General features: G+C 43.3%; 1 protein-coding gene across 7 annotated transcripts in view; it reads right to left on the bottom strand.

Annotated features, from left to right (window-relative positions):
• Positions 1–22,405, bottom strand: part of CDK5RAP2 (CDK5 regulatory subunit associated protein 2) — a 133,317-nt gene that overhangs the window by 4,998 nt on the left and 105,914 nt on the right. For 5 of the 7 annotated variants that reach the window (XM_053374091.1, XM_053374092.1, XM_053374095.1 and 2 more), the window contains 9 exons: positions 18,744–18,869; positions 15,101–15,217; positions 14,216–14,405; positions 11,603–11,724; positions 9,367–9,615; positions 6,861–6,941; positions 5,426–5,667; positions 4,429–4,575; positions 1,961–2,099 (listed from right to left, as the gene is read on the bottom strand). In XM_053374091.1, coding sequence (XP_053230066.1) covers positions 1,961–2,099; positions 4,429–4,575; positions 5,426–5,667; positions 6,861–6,941; positions 9,367–9,615; positions 11,603–11,724; positions 14,216–14,405; positions 15,101–15,217; positions 18,744–18,869 — 1,413 coding nt within the window. The remainder of the gene's footprint in view (positions 1–1,960; positions 2,100–4,428; positions 4,576–5,425; positions 5,668–6,860; positions 6,942–9,366; positions 9,616–11,602; positions 11,725–14,215; positions 14,406–15,100; positions 15,218–18,743; positions 18,870–22,405) is intronic. The other 2 variants (XM_053374094.1, XM_053374098.1) reach the window with 2 other exon arrangements.

Here is a 22,405-nt window from a genome sequence, read left to right as displayed (position 1 = left end):
TACAGTGGCTAATAATAATAATAATAATAATAATAATAATAATAATAATAAATATGCAGGTAAGTCTCTGCAAGGTTGATTGATGCCATACAATTGCTCTTGTCCAGAGACTGGACAATTGGAACAGAATCCTGAGTACCTCTGGAAGACTGGGACTTGTTCTTTTTCTCTGATGTCAAATAGATTGTGAATTGCTTTCCCAAAGACCAGGTGTTTTTTGGCTGTTGATGATCATCAGGGAGTGGGGATCAATTTCTCCCTTGGAAGCTTCGCTTATCCCATGAAGCAACCTGTGTGACCATGTCCAGCACCCATTTGTCTGTCATGGTACAAACTAGCCTAAACTGAAGGCCCAAAATGCAAGACTTGTGCTCCTTTACGCTCCGTCTCTTATGTCCTCTCCCCCTCTCCAAAGGGAGAACCTAATATGAAGAAAAAGTTGTCACTGGTTGATCCATCATTGGAACATGGAGCTTAGTCATGATGACCTTGGCTGAGAAGGACCAGTTTGTGCCCCCCTTTTTGCCTCTCACTCCACACCCCACATTTTGGTAAACGAATCAAGGAAGCAAAGGGTGGGTTGTTCAAGGACCCCATCTGGAAAGGATCCCCTTTCAATGTGAACCAAGGCTTTTCTGTCTCCAGGGGCCTTTCCATGGGAAGTTGGAACCTTGACAAGGTTGAAATGTACTCAGTCAGTTGGGCAGAAAGCTTGTAAAGAACCTCATATCTCGAGAAGTTCTGCATAAAGGATTATACATTTGTTTTTTGTATGGGATCATCTGTTGTACTGATTTAACGACGAAGAGAATAAGCCCCTGCACCAAGGGGCTTACAATTAAAGCTATGATAATTAACACTAACTGCTGGAATCTGGGTGCCAGCATATACTTTTAGATATGTTAATGCAGGATAGAATTATTTGGTACTTTTATAAAATGTAAGCATTGTATCTGCACAAAGAGAATTATTTTACTATATCCACCATCCAACACAGAGGTGGAAACAGAGCTAACAAGCAACATTTGGAGCGGGGTGGATTTCATAACAGAGAAGCTCTTTTTAAAAGTAATCTATAAATCATGTACCGGTGGGAAAGGATGTGTGTTAACCTTTAAAAAATGTATATTTGTGATGGTTTCAAAACTAATAATTGAAATCAAAAGCGGAGGCATGTTTCATTTCAGTGGCATGGTTAACTTTTGACATTTATACAGGTCCATTTCATGCACCTTTCAAGGGGGGGGGGGAGCTAATATGGCATTTTCAGTACTAGATTAATTACTCCTTAGCAGGTAATTGCTAGCTGGACCAGTTCACTGAGCCGGTTTGTTCCTTCATCAATATGCTGCAGAAGAAGGTGAATGCATCTTTCTAATAAAGCAGGAAAATATGCATTTATTTTTTTAAAAAGGATGTGAAAATATTCTCTGCTCATGCACAATACAGTCTTCCTGAACACACCCACAAAACTATCAATTTCTATGGGTTTTATAGACATGTATTCAGCCCTACAATACCAAGTGAATCAATAAGTTTGAGATTGGTAGCTAACTGACCAAGGGTGGATCCAGGCCATCTATTAATGATCATGTCTGGGTCTACAATCTCAGCTGGATCAGAGATACTGTTCCTTGACAATGATGCTAAGTGAAACATTAACCCCATCTGGAACTTCCTAGTGTAGCCAATGTGTGTCACTCTGAGCAGGCCCTTTTGAAGTAGTCCCCTGATGTCACAGTGTCAGGAGATTGACCTGCTGAAGTTGGGTCACAGGGAGAGAGGATTCAGCAAGGACCCCTTGATGGAAGACTGCAGGCTTGGGGTTCACTGAAGGATTTGATGCATAAACCTCCAGCCTGTTTCCACAGGCAGCACCAGATTTCTTCCTACATTTACTTCAATGGCCTAACAATGACTTAGAAGTAGAAAAGGAAGCAAAGAGAGGAAGCTCACTCACACTGATCAATGATGACTCTCTCCATGTTTTCTTTCAGCTGGTTGGTAGCATGTAAGCATTTGACTGTGCAATGCAGCCTTTTTTCCTGCTCGGCCAGTTTCCGATGGAGCTTCTTTATTTCTGCTTTCATGTGTTCATCCTGCAATGTAAGACAAAGAAAACACTGAAGTGAATAAGCTTTCTGACCCACCACATGGTACACGCACTTATGTGTATATACCCAGAGCACTATATGTTCTGGGGGTGTCCCATTTCCCTTTACTGTGGAACCTTGGTTGTCGAACGCTTCAGAAGTCAAACGTTTCAGCTTTCAAACGCCAACAACTTGGAAGTGAATGGTTCCATTTTAGAATGTGCCTCAGAAGTCAATTGGCTTCCAAGGCGCATTTCTCCACTTTTTTCAATGGATTTTGCTGACAGGCAATTGTGCCTCGGTTGTTGAACATTTCAGAAGTCGAACTGTCTTCCAGAATGGATTACGTTCGACATCCAAGGTTCTGCTGTAGTACTGAGTGAAAATGGTCATATGCAAGAATGATACAAGTATGTGGCAGCCCTACAGAGCTCTGGATAGTGTGGTAGATCCTGCCATTGAGAAAGGTTTGGGTCTGAATAAACTAAGATCAGCAAAACAAATCTAGCCAAACTTTTGCAGCCCAAATGCAATATTGCGCTGGCAAAGCAGAGATGTTACGACACTTTCCAACATCATTAGGTGTTCTCAGGGTTTAGAGGGAACTCAAGCATAGGGCAACTGGCTCTCCAGTGCTTAGAGAAGGGGAGGTTAACCCATGACCATCATGTGGCTGAGCTACAATTTCTTGTCAACATGGCCAATGACCAGGAATGATGGGAGTTGTAGTCCAGCAATATCTGCAGAACCAAAGGTTCTCAATCCCTGATCTAACCTCCTGCCATTAGCTCACAGGACAAGAAGGTGCCTGCTGTTACAGAATGGTCATCCTTGCAAAAAAAATCTGAAAAGCCCTTCTCTTCTCTATTCTTCACTCTACTGAACATTCTGCTCTCTATGTAAGAAGAGGTCCGCTGGATCAAACCAATGGTCTGTCTAGACCAGAATCCCGTTTGCAATTGTGGTCAGCCAGATGCTTCTGGCAGCCGAAAACAGAGCACGAACAGCCCTCTTCCAAAACTGCTGCAGTGAAATTTGGAGGTGCCATTTTAGTTATCATGCCCAACAACAATGGCAAAAGCAAACCCCAAAACTTAATCCTGTGCTGTATGAAGGACTTGGGCAGAGGAGACAAGCTCTGGGGCTTATTGGAAAATGATGTTCATTGCTGTTTCTCTACACATTTCAGAGTTAAAAACTACTCCTTCAGGAGTTGAAACACTCACAAATTTCCTAGGAAAAAACTTATTTTGTGACTCCGCCCCCAAGTTCTAGTGTACTGAGAGAGGGCACAAACATTATTTTATCCAAATTCTCCATACTTATGATGAGGAACCGGTGACACGCCAGGCGTTGCTAGGCTCCAACTGCAGCATCCCTCACTATTGACCATGCTGTCTGGGATGGACAGAGGTTGGAGTCCAGCAACCTCTGAAGAACCACAGGACATCTAATGCTTGAGCACAGCCTAGGAGCAGTGTCAGAAACAGAGATATGAAAGCTGGGAGCTAAATGGCACCTTAAACCTAGGTTCTGGGTGCAACAGTGGAATGTCTAGGCATGTGGTTTTTTATAACAAGAATACAAAGCTGAAAATGAATGAACTGTAGCTAAAATATTATGTTCATTTTTCACATGATCTAGTCCTTCCCCTGCCCACCTCCCAATATTCTTAAGAGGGTCTCTTCTTCAGTGAGTAGCTGGAAGCGGGGAGGTAGAAAAAAGGTCCTCCTTTCCTTCCACTCTGCAATTTTAATCTGAAATCTTAGGTGCAACACTGTGCCCAGAGCTCAGAAACTGCTTCTGCTAATGAACTGCGCCTAGAACAATGGGAGTTTCGAACACTGCCTATGAGGGGAGGGTCTCCAAGGTTAAACCATCAAAGCTTGACACAGGTGTTGCCAGCAGGTTCCTATTTTTATCCTGCTAAAAGCACCAGAGCAGAATTTTTTTAGCCAGGTGGCAACAGGCTGAGCCAATTTTTATCCCCCCGCCCCACAAAGAAGCTTGTGATGGCACTTGTGGCCTTCTGGACATTGCTGGACTCCTACTCCCAGCATCCCGCACCATTGGCTATGCTGTTTGGGGCTGATGTGTGTTGGAGCCCAACAACATCAGGAGGGCTACAGGTTACCTACACATTATGCACACTTCTACTCTTTCTCTTGCTTGTATGTGATTTTTCCAAACCATTGTGGCTTTCTTTGCTGGCACTCAAAAACAGCACTTTGGGACTATAGGTTCTTTGGGAAACTCCCTTCCTGACAGTGGCCAGCAGAAAGCACCCCCGTTTGGTGCACTCCCAACTTTAAGATCGAAACACCAGCACACAGACCTGAAACGCATAACCAACATTGTGGACAACTTTCATTGGGAGGGAGACTCTCCAAAGGAGCTTCAACAAACGAGCAGCTTCTTCTAGGTTATGCTGGATTGCACAAATGGTTGTAGAAAGCCTGCTCAGGAATGCCAGCTGTGGAACCTACATTTCAGAATTAGAAGAAGAAAGAGCGTTACATTTTATCCTTAAAAGATTATGAAAACGTAAGCTTTAATTAATGGAATAAATCCAATTTACTATGAATTCCAGATTCAGGCTGATGAACAAGTATATTGTGTGCCAGGCAAACTAATTTATTAGGTGAAAAAGGCAGCTGAATTATGTATTCTTCAAAAAAAGAAGGTGAGGATGGAGGGAATGGGGACTTAGCATAATCAATAACAGTCATTAATAACAGGCTACATTTACTACGTTTGCTGTGCCACTTGGAAAATACTTTTTCCTTTCCCTATTTGCATTTCATGGCAAGCTATTTGAAAGTCAAATGACTCCTGACATTAATTTAGGCAATATAGATGTTTCTCCGTTAGCAGACCCTTTAAACTGTTCTACTTAATGGTAAGCTAACTATCAGGGGCCAATGCAGAAATGTTTTTCTTTTGCAAGACTGATGAGGGAACAAAATGAAGGAGCTGCCAAAATGAAGAATGGAAAGGAAGCAAAGGGAGAAAACACTGAGTGGGACCAGTTGAAGGGGCAGGGAACTTGCTCTTAAAGAGTAACCAGAAGCCTCCGGTTCCTTGCAAGACCCATATATCGTGAAACTGCAAACATATAACAACCATACATTAAAAGTACATGGCACCCCCCAAAGAATCCTGGGAACTGTAACTTACCCTCCCCTGCAGAGCTACAACTCCTAACACCCTTAATAAACTACAGTTCCCAGATTCATTGAAGGAAGCAATGCTCTTTACATGTATGGTGTAGATGTGTCCTTAATGATCATGCACCCAGTTCTGACAATCATGGTCTCAGTCATGGTGTTTACCGTCACTCCCAGTTCTTGAAGTCCTGCTTCTTTCAGAGGAAGTTCCAGCTCAGACAACCTTTTTCGCCCTTCCAAGATTTGCTTCTGTAAAGAGTTATAATCTTCGATCAAGCCAAGGATGTGCCGGCCATTTTTGTCTGCCCACACACAATGGCTGGGAACGAGGCAAGGGTCACTGGAATGGTTTGCCGGTGAGTTGCATCGGGAGGAACTGTCTGAATTATCCACAGCCAGCTCTGTATCTGAGGAGCACAGGAGCAGAGCGACCAGATCACACTCAGCATATCTAAGCAACATCTGCACATGAAACTCAGCCCCTTCTTGCACTCTTTCTACAAATCACTTTAATTCAGAAGTGGGGAACCTCAGGCCCAGGGGCCAAAAGCAGCCCTCCAGGCCTCTCCATCTAGCTCTCAAAACACTCTCCACACCACAACCCTCACCAGTCCTGCTTGGCATCCTTTTTAACTGGCTGGAGTATGTTGTTGAACTCTGATAATGACTCCTGCTTGCCTGAGTGGGGGACAGGGAGGGATAGTTTGAGTGTGTGTAGAAGCCAGTGTATTGTACTACGGTAAAATTTACATTAATTGCTCCATCCACTTTTGACTCTGGCCCTGCCCTTCACTGGCATGTGCACACACACTCCCAACCTGGAATGTGGCCCAGAAGAGAATTCAGTCCCTGGGCATAGAAATAATACAGTAACAATGCACTGAATGCCATATTATTTAATATTTTCACATCAAAACACTCCAAATTCTATTTGAGTGGGGAGAAGCTATAAAAACATAATTAGACATGTTAAAGGGACAAGGGTGGCACTGTGGGTTAAACCACAGAGCCTAGGGCTTGCCGATCAGAAGATCGGCGGTTCGAATCCACGCGATGGAGAGAGTTCCCATTGTTCGGTCCCAGCTCCTGCCAACCTAGCAGTTTGAAAGCATGTCAAAGTGCAAGTAGTCCCGCTCCGGCGGGAAGGTAAACGGCGTTTGCGTGTGCTGCTCTGGTTCGCCAGAAGTGGCTTAGTCATGCTGACCACATGACCCGGAAGCTGTATGCTGGCTCCCTCGGCCAATAAAGCGAGATGAGTGCCGCAACCCCAGTCGGCCACGACTGGACCTAATGGTCAGGAGTCCCTTTACCTTTTTAGACATGTTAATGGAGGTTAAGATTGTTGATAGCTCCTAGTTATGATGACCAACATGGAGCTTTCAGATTTAGCAGAGAGCAACATTGGGAAAGAATGATTTCCTTTATGCCCTAATTATGGGCATCTTGGAGACAAATGATTGGCTGCTGTGGGAAACAGAATGCTGAACTCTGACCCCACAGGGCTCTTCTTAAGTTCTGTTTGTATTATCATGAAATCCCAGAGAGACACAGTCTTTACTCTGGAAGGTATATTAAAGATACTTTCAGAGTCTAACAGTACCTGCATTCCATGGCGCTATGCAGGTTCCGTACTTCCGTTGCAATTCAATGACATTGCTGTCCATAGCAGAGAATTTAAGATCTGGGAATCAAGAGGAGCAGAGGGTCATTAAGAGGTTAGGAGCCAGAACAGTGTTCATCCTCCACTTCCCTAATAGTGCTGTAAAAAGCAAATAAGTTAATTATCTGACACAGTGTGTTTTTTTAAAATTGTTTAACCACATGGGTTAACAAACATGGCTACATATGCTATAATCTTATTGTTTTAGTTAAATAAATTGTTTAAATTGTTATCAAGGAAATTATTATTTTTCTCCTTCCAATAAAGTACAGAAGAAAAGCTGTCCAAATATAAACAGTTAACTCAAACCTCACAATAATTTCATAATTATCTATGTATTTCTAATAGTATAACCAAATCAGTAGTTTTTGATATAACTGTAAAAACTACTCTGAAAATTTATTATTCCAAAGAGAAACCTTCATCTGCTTGTAAATACTAAGATTATACCAGCAAGAATGTCTTTCTGTAAAAAAATGATTTAAATCAAGTCTTACTGACGATTTGATTTAAATTAAATCCACCCTGATTCTGAGTAGTGCTAACACAGGGTACAACCCCTAAGATTCACACAGACACACTAAAAATCAAAGCTGGGCATCTCAAATTTATTTCCTACAAAGGTAACCCAACTTGCACCATAAAATTTAAATTTGCTGTAAACTTGTAACTTCATGCCTCTGAAACACACAAGCCCACTTCTGCATATATCAGCACAGTGTGATTTGTCTACATTTGTCTGAGCTCTACTCAGCAAGGTCAAAAGTACAAGACTAAGCCAGTCAATGGAGCTGCAATATTTGTTCTGTAGTGTTCTGAGCTACAGGGCATTCATTATGTTCTATGGCATTACAATGCTCTGGATGTTCCTTTTAATATTCAGATTTCCATGGTGGCTACTTCTGTCTCCCCTTAAGTTTCAAACTGCTAGAGTACTTCACTGAATCTCAATGCAAATAGTGGGAAAATATTCCTCTAGGGCATAAAATTTATTCTGCTGATTTATTCACAGACCATCCAAAGCACATATTGATTGTTCCTGAGTAATGCATGGCCTCCTGAAGCAAATGCTTGTGCAAGTAACAAGCCATTCAGGTAAGCAAAACTGTTTGAAAACTGAATTCAACAGTTCTACGGTAACAGTTATAGCTGGCAAACTGGTCCCCCACCTCCAAAGCAAAACATATGAATGGTTACATAAGAATATAAGTAGAGCATTCCTGGATCAGGCCAAAGACCCATTGAGTTCAGCATCCTGCTCTCACAGTGGTGAACCAGATGCCCATCAGAAGCCCACAGGAACTCTCCCCAGCACTGGTATTCACAGCAACTGGCATTCAGAGGAATGCTGCCTCCAACAGCTGGAGGTTCCTGAGGTAAATGCTGAATTGCCAGGTTTAGACTAGTGGTGTCCGACCTCACCCCTGCAAAGATTGGTGAGGCTCTTGCAAAATTCCCGCACCCCACAAAACCATTTGGGCTCTAGCAGCATTCTTGGCAAGCACCCCCAGAATCCTGAGCTTTTCAATCACGCTTTTGATAATGCACAAAAATTAGGCTGGTCGTAGTAAAAGGCAGGATATGTGGTTACAGGCAATGGGGATGGATATCTCTCTCTCTCTCTCTCTCTCTCTCTCTCTCTCTCTCTCTCTCTCACACACACACACACACACACACACACACACACTACCCTGGAAGGCCTCTCTTTAGCTGGAACTAACACTAGGGACGCGGGTGGCACTGTGGGACGCGGGTGGCGCTGTGGGTAAAACCTCAGTGCCTAGGACTTGCTGATCGTAAGGTTGGCGGTTCGAATCCCCACGGCGGGGTGAGCTCCCGTCGTTCGGTCCCAGCTCCTGCCCACCTAGCAGTTCGAAAGCACTCTTAAGTGCAAGTAGATAAATAAGTACCGCTTTCTAGCGGAAAGGTAAACGGCGTTTCCGTGTGCGGCGCTGGTGCTGGCTCGCCAGCTGCAGCTTCGTCACGCTGGCCACGTGACCCGGAAGTGTCTTCGGACGGCGCCGGCTCCCAGCCTCTTAAGCGAGATAAGCACGCAACCCTAGTCGGACATGACTGGCCCGTACAGGCAGGGGTACCTTTACCTTTACCTTTTTAACACTAGGACACATTCTTTGGGTGGGGAAGTATTGGCAAAGATTACTGGGTAGCAGCAGGGTACCATCTCCATTTTGGATCAGGTTTAAAAGGGGCAGCTGGATCAGACTCAATGGGGACACTCTTTTGAATTAGGGGAGCTTGTATTTTGACCTCCCTCCATTTGAAATCTCAAGCTGCCTCTATGTTAGATTTGGTGGGAAGAGGGGATAGAAGCAAACAACACAACACACAAATGCGCTCAGTTCAGCATATATTTCCAACAAATTGGATTGGAGGAAAACCCCATCAAACCAACACACAAAACCTGATTGTGCACCATACACCATACCGTTTATCCCAGTGTAATGCTGCAATTCTTGCTTTAAAAGGCAGCCGATATTTACAGTTGACCCCAAGCTGTCTCCCTCTCTCTTTCCTCTGGAAAGCTGTTCTTCCAATTTTTCATGCAACGTCTTGTTTGCCTTGATGCTCCTTTCAAGCTGCATTCTGAAGTTCTGTATTTCAGTCAATAGTTCATGCAAGTCAAGTGGATGGTTTTGATCTTTCCAGCATTCATCTGATCCGTCACGGCCGAGATCTTAGGAGTTGGGGTTTGTTTTTAATTACCATTGCAAACAATAAAAAGAGTAATTATTAACATGCTGGACGAGTGCATCTGAGCCAGATATTAAGAACTAACTACTACAAACAGTAGATGATAATAATTTAAAAGGGAAGAGGGTTGCGCACACAAATACACACCCCTCTCCAACCTTAATTACTTCTATCCTCCAAAGATTTAATAAGAGCCAAAAAAATAAATTTAAAAAATCACTTTGTCTGTAAAAGCTAATGTTGCATACCCAAGGTAAAATTATGTATATTAACGGACTGGGGGATATATATCCTGAAGGGCATTTGGAAGCATGGCATGAAAAAGAAAAAAACAGAAAGAAGGAAGAGTAGATACTGAAAATGAAGGCAGTTTCATCAAAAGCCTGGACAACATTTAATCATGGAAACTGAGAATCCCAGGTATTCTTAATCTGCCAAAAAGGCAAAGGTTTATGGTTTCATAAACAGATGGGCCATATCTGTGGTTGGAATGCTAAGCATTATTTTCCAGGAACACCTTTCTCCCTTGCAGCTAAAATCGTAACAGCTCACTTTTTAACCCTCTGCCTCAGCTCTAAGTTCATCAATGGAGGTATGAAAGCAGCCCTGGGCTTAGATGTGGGAAATGCAGGCTCTGTCCCCTGCTCAACTGTGTCCAATCTTGCCTTCTAATACAGTCACACTTACTACTGTAAAAATGAAGAGGAAAGTTTCTCTTAATCATCTGGGCATTTTTGTGAAATATGCCAGGGGCAGAACACAGGCCAAATGGCAGTATTTTAAAACTACCTACGCAGAGACAATTAAAAGCTCGTTGCCTTTCCTGTTTGTTGCTAATAATTGGGGCTACTTGAACCCAATTAGCTGTTATCTGATAGTGAACTTGTAGGATCAACTCTAGGATGAGAAATTCTATAATTTGTGTTACCCCCCCCCCCAAATTATCATTCTCTCTCTTTTCCTTCTCTTTCTTCCAGTGGCATGCCATGTAATTGCTAAATGATGCCATGTAAAGAAGTTCACTAATGTAACTAGTCCACACATTTTACCGACAGATGTTAGGTCTTCTGCAGCCTAAAAGAAAGAGGATCCAGCATGCAGTTGGCCCAGACAAATGGTGATTTAAAAGCTTCTCTAAGAAAATGATTTTTTTTAAAAAATGGCTTCTCTGATGCAGAACAGAAACAAATGCCCTTCAGAGAGGTTAAATCTGCATTTGCTGCACCCCTGGATCTGCGGTGCACTTGCATGAGGTTCACATAAACCCCCCACATGGTACCTTCATTTCCCCATTACGGGTGCATGATGGGTAGTTCCAGGGAGTAGCAAGTGGTCCATAATGTAAAAATCACCTTGCTTTCTAATGAAACTATGGGTGACAGGTAGCTAACCATTGGTTTCCCTGTGCTTACAAGAATCCCCAAACTTGAATATCAACAGAGAATGCTGTAGGAACAGAGGAAGAGGGTGCAGCAAACATAAGGATGAGCAAAATGGCACAACTGGTTTCCTTGGGAGAAGCCATTTCCTAGTTAATCTTAGTGATGGGTGAGATCCAGGTGGGTTAGTGCTTACACGTTTCTCTGCAAGCATTTAGTAAAAGTTTGCATCCTGCATCCCAGGGGTCACCAAGCCACAAAACAGCTGTTGCGTAGGCACAGTATAACACAAAATGTCTGCCACATTTAAAAGCACATAGAAGAGACATGACCACAAAAGGTGTGTGCATGCCTCTCCTGCCTCATCAGCAGCTCTATCAAAGAGGAATAAAACACCAACATCAGCCACCAAAGCACTTGCTCCAAGAGAGAAGTACCTAGCATCTCTCCTCTGTTCAGAATGGAGAGGATAGATGTCCAATCTTGGCAGCAATTGAAATGTAGGAACTGAGCAGGAAAAGCAAAAGCCTAGTGTGAATTTCTGAGGGAGCATATAGTGGGACCTACCACCAAGATCATATTGTTTCATACCTTTTTGACTTCTGATTGCTTCATCTAACTTTTCGTATACCTTCAGCTCCAGTTGTAGTGAGTGTAGTAATTTGTCGTTCTCTGACAGCTGATGCTGTTTGGCGTTCAGCTCAATTTGCAGCCTGTGACATTCCAATTGAACTGGTCAGTATCAGTTTAAACATTGGCACCATAAATTGTGGCCAGGCTGTGCTAACACAATTTTTGCTATCATGAAAAACCAATGATGCCTCAGGAAAGAAAATTTAGAATTATAGGACTAGAACAGAGCAGGTCATTGACAACTCCTACCCTAAGGAGGATTTTTGATGTTATCAGCCCTACACAGACTAACCCCCACCATCCAGATCACAGTTCAGGATGGAGATGATCAACTTGACCACACTCAGGTCGATGCAGAATGGATAGCTGCAGAAACTTGAGCAATCCACCACAATGAAAGGATCAAACCTTCCAAAACCACAAATGAATGATTTTGTCCCCAATTGTTTGGGTTGTTGTTGTTGTTGTTGTTGTTGTTGTTACTTCCTGCAATGTTTAGCCTACACATCCTGATGGCTGCACTAGAGGCTACCTGCCAATGTTTTGTTTTTAAAATCCAATGCTCACTGTGTATGGAAAAGCAGTTTCAGAAAGGCAGCAATTTAGAATGGAGCACTGGGGGAGGAATTAAAGTCTTTCCCATCTGCTCAAAATCCCCCTCAAAGATGCTAACCCTCCCTCTCTTGCAGGCTTCCAGATGCACTTGCAAGGGTAAACATACATCTGGAAAAGTGGCTGGGGGAGGCATTTTGAAGCACAAAGCAGTACAGGAGGTAGTGAGAAGGTTTTAAACACATTCTCCCTTCTCCCATCATCTGCTCCTGAATTTACATAAACAAATTTTACATAAACAAAGCAAATACGTGATCTGTGCATATCATAGGGGTAGCCAATATGGTGCCCTCCAGATGTTGTTGGACTACAACTCCTATCAGCTCCAGGCAACATGGCCAGTGGTCAGGGAGGACGAGAGCTGCAGTCACATGTCTGGGGGAACGGGGACTCATGCTGGCTACCCATAGTATACAATCTCAATTCAGCCCTGTCAGCAGCCCCCCAGATCAACTCCACAGTGAACCTGTCGGGGCTCCACTTGGTCAACAGCTCAGATGATGTGAAACCCTTCCTGGGCATGAGGGTGTTGGGCATCCACCCACATGGGGCCATGGTGCTCAAGAAGCACCTCTGTGCCATCTGTGGTGGCTGGTCATCAGGTGAGAAGACACCCCCCACCCTGCTGGGTGCAGGGGCTCCAGATTCTTGGGGTGTGAGTGGAGCAGTTGGGGGCAGGGTGGTCACTTCTGGCAGAGATGTGGGCGCTTGGGACAATTGCCAGTCAATGGGGAAGTGTCTAGCCCACTCAGAGGGGGGATAGGTGATGTTTCCATTCCATCAGCGGAGGAAAGGAACAGAAGCACCCCCCAATGACCCTACTAGGCACTCCCAGGGCTATTAAAATGGTAATACAGTCATACCTCGGGTTGAAGTAGTTTCGGGCTGAGCGCTTTCGGGTTGCGCTCCGCGGCGACCCAGAAGTAACGGAGATGTGCAGACGCTCGAAATGACATCACATGCATGCGCAGAAGCAGCAAATCGCGACCCGCACACATGTGGGTTGCGTTCACTTCAGGATGCAAACAGGGCTCTGGAACGGATCCCGTTCACATCCAGAGGTATCACTGTACTAATACAAAGGGACTCTCTATTGGGTCAGCTGGCTAGGACAGGTGTGTCATTGAGGGAGATGTTTTGCTCCCTCTAGGGTCCTGCCTGAGATGGTAGAGGGGGGAGGAAGAGGATGGTTGGAGTGGTCCAGCCCTTCTGTACCTGCTCCCTCTCTTGAGTGGGATTTTCAGTCTCCAAACTGGGCAAGGCTGGTTTCAGGGGGAAACAGTTGCGCAGTCTTAGGTTCATGATGAATTTAAGGAGGGGGAAATGGGTGATCATGGAGCGTGATGCTTTGTAGGAGGGGGAAGCAAAAGCTGGAAGGCAGGACAGGGTTGAGGCTAAAGAAATTCCTGCACTTTAGGGGGTTAGACTGGATGAGCCTTTGAGTCCCTTCCAACACTACAGTTCTGTGATTCCTTGACTGCAAAGGCAAAGCCACCCAAAGATACCTGTAATCCTGTTACTGAAGTACATGCCACCCAGCCACATCTTGCCCTGAGTTCTATTATTTCAGAAAAAGGAGGCTACCTCCTCAATCCTGGGGCAGAGGACTCTGCTTTACCTTCATACAGCCTTACTAGGGATTTGACTCTGCTTGTTTTGCTCACCAGCCTCATCTACCTGCCACGCCCTTCCCCTTACCTACAGTCTAAGCCTTGTCCAAACCACTCCCCCCCTCAAACATCGCCAAACCTCTGCTCACAGGTCTGGGTCACTTGCTCACTCCCATCTCTGATTTCTTCCTCCTCGCCCTTCAACACTACTGTGATGGCCAGCAGCTCCAAGAGCCCAGTTTGTCACCACCGTGAAGTTCATAGCTTCACCCACTGACTGCGATGCGAACTGCAGCATGACTACATTCTTTGGAAATATGTTTTGGGAGAGAAATAACAGGGTTACTACCTGTTTAGTTCGTTTCTAACACTGTAAATATCATGAGTCAGATGCCCATTTTCTTCCTCTTGCTTCCCAAGCTGCTTCTGCAGTTTCTCCTTCTCCTTCTTGAGGTGCTCGTAGTCCTTGTGAAGGCGCTCAGCAGCAAGGTGCTTCTTCGACAGGGATTCTCTCAACTTTTCATTTTCCTTTTGTTTCTCTGGAAGGAAACAAAGCTCAGTTTGTTGGCAATTTAAGCATAATCTGAGCAAAACCGCTAGGGAAAATTAATGATTTATATATTTATTTCAACATTAAAGACGCCCACAACTCAGAGAAGCAATAAGTGAAATGAGATACTCATGTGACATTTACAATTCTAGCATCCCAATTTTCTCTCCTGCAGCTCTGGAATAGAAAATGCATTTCAAAGAAATAAAAAAAATAACCCTTACAATACCTGAGTTCTATAAGAGGGATTTTATCATAAGGAGGAAGGTGATGTCCATCAGCTGCTGGAACGAGATCTCCTTGCAGTGGCTAAGCATCCTCCACAATGCTCCACTTACAAGCTGCTACCATTTTGCCTCTCTACAAAAGGTTTCATTTGCAGTTTTATTGATTATTATTTTATTCAGATTGTGAAACACTTTTGTGGGGTAGAGGAGTTCTATTGTAGATATAAATGTTGCAATGAATAAATGAGACAATGAGGACTAGCGATCTTCTTTTCAAAGCAACATTTTCAGAAATCTGTTGAGTACAGCAGATATTGTAACAGGCAAACTAGCACCTACAAAACATTCTCTTCTCGAGTGTGATGTTGAAAAGGCACAACAATATTGTCCTACCATTTTCAAACAAATAACTCCAAATTGTTGTGCTCTCTCTTTAACACCGAGTTTCTTATCGTACCTTGAGATCCCTTTGCCAGCATCATATTCAAAGCCTGATTTTGCTTCCTCAGGAAATGAATTTCAGAAGTCAGGGAATTATGTTGCTCCGAGCCACGAATACAAACGTTTGCAGAACCTATAAATATATACATAAAAACGATTTATGAGTCATCTCTAGGTCAGTAAAGATTAAACTTTTCCAGACAAGAACAATTTAAACAATGCAGGGAGGGGGGCAATACACACACTATGAAAGCTATTTATCCCCTATATATTCTGAAGGTTATCACCAGAGTAAAAGGTAATTCAGGTGGACGCTGATCAAGCCATTCCAACACCACTACTGATGCTGGGCTAATATCAGTAAAATTGCAAATTATCCCTGGCAGATAATGATGTTGGGTGCAGACATTGCCACACTTATCTTGGGCCTCCAGCTAGAGATTGCAAGAAGACGAATTTGCAGTCATTTTCAACACTCTGGTAAATTACTGCATTTACAAAAAGGAAAAAAGGAAAGTAAGAAGAATAAAAGGAGGATGCTAGTTTTGTGTTTGACAAGTTCCAGTTGATCTATTGGTTGAATTGCAATTTTCATCTGCTGAAAGAGCAGTTGCGCAGGTAGACTTTACAAGAGGAGGGGCCCCTCTGCTAGAGGTTAAGAGAACTCCCCCCCCCCCATTAACAAGGCTGACCTCAACATGCCTGGAGCCACTTGTGAAACAAAGACTATGTGGCAGTAATACAAGTCTCCATTATTTCACCTTTATTTTAGTTATTCAAGGGCTTGGAAGAAAGGGTGACTCCTCCCTGCGGCTCAGAGCCACAGAGTTCTCCCCCATCCCCACCTCACAAAATGAATCCTAGATACCTGAAGGTATACTCTACTGAAATCAAGAAGCATATTAATTACCTTTAAAGAATTTTGAACTTTTCTTCTTCTTCTTCTTCTCAGTTTTAGAAACTCATATTCATTTGCTCTATACAGACAACAGGTCAAACCAGGGTTTGTGCTAGCCATAGCTTAGAAGCCAGATCATGGCTTTAGATCCCAAATATATAATTGGGAAGCCATGGTTTAGAACCACCTGCCCACTTCCAATTTCTGTCCCACTCAACTTCATGAATTTTCTCTCATTTCTATGAAACACTAGATTCTGATGGTGGAGCACTGACTGTTGCTATGGCTTGTCAAGTAGGATATCACATCACACCATGGTATGTGCAAACAATGACTTCTTACTTTGTTTAGCTGGTTGATAACAAAACACTCCTCAGTTTAACTATCACCTCAAGCCATATTTAAACTTCCTTATCTGCCATTTGACATGATTCTTCAGTTGAGTGTGGTCAAGGTCACGGTTTATTAAACTGAGAATGTCCTTGTATTGTGTTTTAATATGCCAAGGGTTTTAAGCAGGAAACCATGGTACCTAAGCCTTTTCCATTAAATCTTTTGCCTCAGCCCCCTAGTTTCCATGTCCTATTGCAACTAACCCTGAAACCAAGCCTAAGTACAGTGACTGAATCAACCATACTCTTTCCTTGTTCATTCCTGCCTCCACATCCCTCTTCCTCCTCTTCCCTCTCTCCGCTTTATTTCCATGCACTGAATCTGAGATGGAAAGCTCCTTGGGGCAGCAGCCTTCCCTCTTGTAATCTGTATGCTGCCAGTGCTCTTATAACAATCACCAGTCCCCAGCATCAGATATGAAGCTGAAGCTAGGAACGCAAGCAGTTTATGAAGCTGAGATGGTTACAGTGAGCATAAACACAGGCACATCTGGCCTGAGCTTTCGTCAGTGATGGGTAGCTGCTCGCAGCACCAAAATGCTGAGTTCATTTATAACAAGCAAGCAAGTTTCTAGCTGTCAAGGTTGCAGAGGTGTTTGAAGATATGATGGATAAAAGCAATAATGGATCAGACAAGGAGACAAGGTAAAGAAGCCCACATTCATTGCTTTCTTTCCCCCACCCCTTCAAATATTGCTGTTTCAAAGGTTAATTCATTTGTCACAGCTATGGAAGCTCTCCCACAAGCCAGTGTTGTGTATAAAATTATATTGTAAGAAAGAGATGTGTGATTTGTAGCTTTAGTGGTAAAAGGGTTGAGCTATGAATCAAGAAACTTCCGTGGCCCAAATCTCCCCTGCACCATAAACTGAGTGGCTGCAGCAAAGCCAGTCTCTCTGAGCCAACTGCATAATGGGGAAAAACATTCACCCACTTTACGGGATTGTTAGGATTACAATGATTTAATCTACGATGGAGTAAACTCCATGAAGCCCCACCACAGCCAACAATCACACCAAAGCTTTGCCACTGATCACCAGTTCTGTGCAAGGGACAGAGAAAAGAAGAAATTGCCAAGAAAAAGGCCAAGGAAGAGAAGTCTCTCCAGATCGTTGATTAGCCTAACTTATGCTAACCCCAGACAACATCAGTCTGAAGAGCAGGATGGCCCGTCTCCCTGGCTGTCACCACCAGAGAGAGTTTAACCTCTGGCAGAAGTATGTCCCCTGTCTGGATCCAGTAAACAGGCAGCACAGGGCAACTTTTCATTGGGTCAGTAGGAACCCCCTTCCCTTCTTGTGTACTGGAATAGTCATAAGCAAGGGAGTAATTCAATAAGCAAGCCCACATTAAACACAATAATACATTTTCTGTGCTGTGTAGTTTGAGCCCACAGCCTCAAGGTCAAATGGACAAGATGGCTGAAGATTAATCATCAGATAGCCCACATTTCTTAAGAGGTTAAACAGAAACTGCAGCGATCCTATCTCCTTGCCTAAAAAATAATGAACAGGACCAGGCTGCAATGCAGAGGGTTAGCCCCTTTCCTTCACGTTTTCTGATCCAAATCCACTCTCCCTCAAAGCTGCTTACCCCAAAGAAGAAAAGATACAGAAACCAAACCAGGGGAGAGACACGCTCCATTCCCTCAGCATTGGTTTTCCAACTCAATTCCCCTCCCCACACTACTTTTCAGCTTAAACATAGCTCTCCTGCTGCCTTGTCTTGATTTGCCATCAAAATACGAAGGAGCTGGGAGGATTCTCTCACTTACAAATACAAAACAGCCCTGCTCCTTTTTCCGCAGTGGTAAGGAATCCATCACACAGTGATAAATTTGATTAACCAAAGTAACAGAAAGATGGATGAAAAGGTGTAAGAGATTGTATGCCTGCTGCATTAACCAGATGTCCTTTCCTCAAATCTTTATGAAGCCATAAAAATAAGAGCTGGAATAGTTTCAGGTGTGGTCATTTCGCAAGTGAACAGCATGGCTTTCCAGCTGCTTGTAAATACTTCATGAACAAACTCAGAGGCATTTATATATATACTTTTCCATCAGTGTAAATTACTCCTGAGAGGAATCACCATTTCCAGATAGGACCATTTAAAAACAACAACAAAAACGCAAGCATAGGATGCTTTAAAAATGCAACATTTAATAAGAGTAGGGTTCAAAGCAGAGCCTGAGGAGGAAGTTCAGTGGCTTTCCTGTGTCTTCTGATATGGGGCAGGTACAAATGCTCATGAAACCCAAATTGTGATATCACTGTTTGCAAATAAAGGAGGGCTATTTTCTTTTTTGGAGGTCTACACAGCTCTCCTTCCTTCCAACCTTCCTAAGCAGACTTTGACTTCAAATATTCTACCTTGCTCCTGAGCAGAGTCTGACACTTGTTGCTCAAGCTGCTTCCTTAGTCGGTCGTTGGTTCTGATGGATTCCTCAAGCTGGTGCCTCAACATTCGTATTTCTTGGAGATGCTCCATCAACAACTCTAAATAAATGGCAAGAGAGTGGCCATATCAAAGTCTGGAGCAGGGGACTGAAAATATTATGGCTCTTTACTAGTTACTGGAGGGCTTTGCTTCAGGATGAGAACAGAGAACAGAAATCGCGCGGCGGTGGCAGAGGGAGGCCCCATTAGCTAAAGTGGTGCTTCAGGTTAAGAACGGACCTCCGGGACGAATTAAGTACTTAACCCGAGGTACCACTGTAGTAGTAATAATATAATCTGTGTGGGGCATACACAAGTCAATAACTCTCAAAGCAAAGTTGGCTACAATCACTGTGCTCCCCCACACCCAATGTCATTTGAGTCCATGCTCCCATCATCCCTGACCATTGGCCATGCTGGCTAGGGCTGAAGGGAGCTGGAGCCCAGCAACAACCAGAGGGCTAGAGGTTCCCCTGACCTGATTTATATCAATGCTATTGAAGAAATGTCACCAACTCCTCCCAGATTTCCTATCTTCCTTCAACTGGCAGAGGGTAATGGAATTCCATTGCCAAGTTGTCAGTTCTCCCTTAAATATCATTACAAAAATCTCTTCCTCCATCCACATCCCCCACCCCACAAAATCTGGTAATCTTCTGCCTCAATAACCACAAGCACCTTCTCTCTGGCAGTCTCTTGCCTCACAGAATCCTCTCAGCTGTACCCACCGGTTTGCTGCCAAAACCATCCCCCTCCTTCCCTTTCATCACTGAGACCACATGACACCCTCTGTATATCTTTACAACCAGCTTTCCATCAACCCTCACCTTTGACTTTGCAGGCTTGCCCATTGCCACATATACATGCCCCAACTTTCTGTTCTTATTTTCCCCTTTTTCTCCAGCCTTGCCCATGAACATCAGCCTCCCCACCCTCAGCTATCCAATAAGCTGCCTACACTTTCGCGTATATGTGTGTGTGTGTGTATGTACGCATGTTTATATTCCCATCTTTCCCATCAGAATAGCTTTCAAGGTAGCTGACAGACCAATTAAATGCAATACAAAATGCCAACTAAAATGGATTAAAAGACAACAGAAGAATAAGGAAGAAGCAATAGAATGCTGTTGAAAGCTCAGAAAGACTTCACCTCACTTCAGTAATTAGGGAGGAGGTATGGAAGACTCTTAATGCAATCTATACCTCCCATTTCATGCTTTGTCAAATTATGTCCCCCACTACCTTCTCAACACAGTAATTTGAGTTTTTCTAGGGAGGAAGTTCAATAGTTGGGGCGCCACCACAGGGACGGCCCTCTCTTTCCTGTGCAACCAGCCTACCTTTTGAATTCAGGGCTACCATAAGAAGAATCTCAGGTGGCAATCTCAGGTGACAAGGCAAGCTAATCTAAAAAAAGGGTTTTTTTCAACTCCCCAGCTTCATCCCTGAAAATAAGTCCACTTTCCATGTCAATGCATTTGGTCACCCTTTTGAAACTCTTCCTTTCTCCCTTCTTCCTGTGACCCTGTCCTACACTCACTTCTTCCTTCTCTACTTCTGAACTCAAACTACTGTTGACATGTGGTTTGTAAATTCACTGGGGCAGGAACTCCTTAGTGTCACTAATGATACTCTATAGAGCATCATGCACTCCGACACCACTATATGAAACTATTTAGTAGATGAGTTTGATTCACATAGCACAGGAAAAAAAATAAGGAAGCATATTACACAGTATTCTGTTTCAATTAAAAAGTACCTTTGATGGTTGACTGCTGGTTCCCCCCACCTGCAGTAACTTCCACATTGGTCAGGAATTCACCTATTCCATTTTATTTGTTAGTTCAGCCAGTTCCAATAAATTCTGTTTTATTTTAAACAGAGCATTTTGCAAACACCACCTGCTTTCAATTGAGTCTCTAGCAGAACAGCCTGGTAAGCATCAATTGCACTGGGTGTCCTGTTCCAGGTCAAGTCTCACTCCTCCTATTAATTATGCAGCACACTTCAATCCCAATGAAACAGTACCTGGGCTTTTATAGTGGTAGAAACCATGTAACTTAAACATCACCTATCAATTGTCTGTATTCTAGCTCCTAATTTGAATTTTAGAGAAAAGTCCATCTATTTTTAAAATACAAACACTAAAAGACTAAAACAAGGATAGGAAGATTGAATCCACTGGTAGAAGATCTTTGAGTGATTTGTGGCAAAATGGATCTACCTACTACCTACAATTTCACAATATTAGCAACAAAATGAGTGCTCTCACACCTTAAATTATATTACTGAAATGAAGAAATCTTAGGGTATCCAGAAATAGATTTTCAAGAGAAATGACTGTGAACTCCATTCAGTTCTGAAATTCAAAACTTATTCCTGTAGAATTATTATGTTTACATCTTTTGATCCAAGCTGATCTTGGGGTACTCATAAAACAATGAAGCAAATTCTGTCAGCCAAAAGGTCTGTGTGCCTCAATTTAAAATAGCAATGGCGGAGAATGGAATCCTCGCTAGAAAATCTAGTAGATGTCCTTCTATGCGTAGTAAACCTGTAGTGGGTAAACTAGTTGTTCTTTGTAAGTTTATTGTTCTAGCCAAAGCCATGACAAACTTGTAGCAATAGTATTTATAATATAATACATAACAAACATCCATAATATAAGCCAACATCCACGATGCAGAAGATACGAGAGACACCAGTAAGCTTAAATGTAGCTTGATTTCAGATTATACCTCTGAATCACCACAACAACTAATACAGTCATACCTCAGGTTGAAGTAGCTTCAGGTTAAGCATTTTCAGGTTGCACTCCACGACAACCCGGAAGTAACGGAGCGCGTTACTTCCAGGTTTCGCCGCTCGCGCATGCGCAGACGCTCAAATGATGTCATATGCATGCACGGAAGCGACGAATCGTGACCTACGCACGTGCAGACGTGGGTTACGTTCACTTCAGGATGCGAACAGGGCTTCGGAATGGATCCCGTTCGCATCAAACTCCTTTTCCCTCCTTTTTTTGCAGCCAATGCACAGAGGGCCACTCTCTGAGTTATGAAGCTATTGTTGTCACTCAAATGAAACTGGACCATTTCTGACAGGCTGTACCTGCTTGTTTATTTATGTGAACAAAGATTTCAAAACCAAATCTCTTAGGTCTATATATAAGGGGGCAGGCTAACAGATAATGAGTAATATCTTCCACCTGAGGTTGACCAGAAATACAAAGTCTGTTGATGTACGGGACCTTGTTGCAGTACCCATCCAAGGATGTGGTGGGCATCACTTGGAAACGCAGCTCAATAGAGGCATTTTTAAGGAAGCTGGTAAGAGTTTGGTCAGATAACTAGCTGTAAAATGCTCTGTTCTCAGGAGTGGATACTAACGGGGAAATTTAGTAATTCTAATAAGTTGCAGGTCCCTTCTGGATTCTATCCAGAAGAGCCAATCCCTTAGTTGACATGTATTCAATGTAAATGAAGAGCTCAGTTATGGAAAATAATCATAGTCTAAAATATCTTGACAAGCTGCTTTTCAGCACTGGTTCTTACCCAATTCCCTATAGCACAGCACAGGAAAACACTCAACTGGCA

Source organism: Podarcis raffonei, chromosome Z, assembly GCF_027172205.1.
Source record: "Podarcis raffonei isolate rPodRaf1 chromosome Z, rPodRaf1.pri, whole genome shotgun sequence".
Lineage (NCBI taxonomy): Eukaryota > Metazoa > Chordata > Lepidosauria > Squamata > Lacertidae > Podarcis > Podarcis raffonei.
Note: the sequence above shows the minus strand (reverse complement) of the source record. Positions and strands in the feature narration are given on the sequence as shown.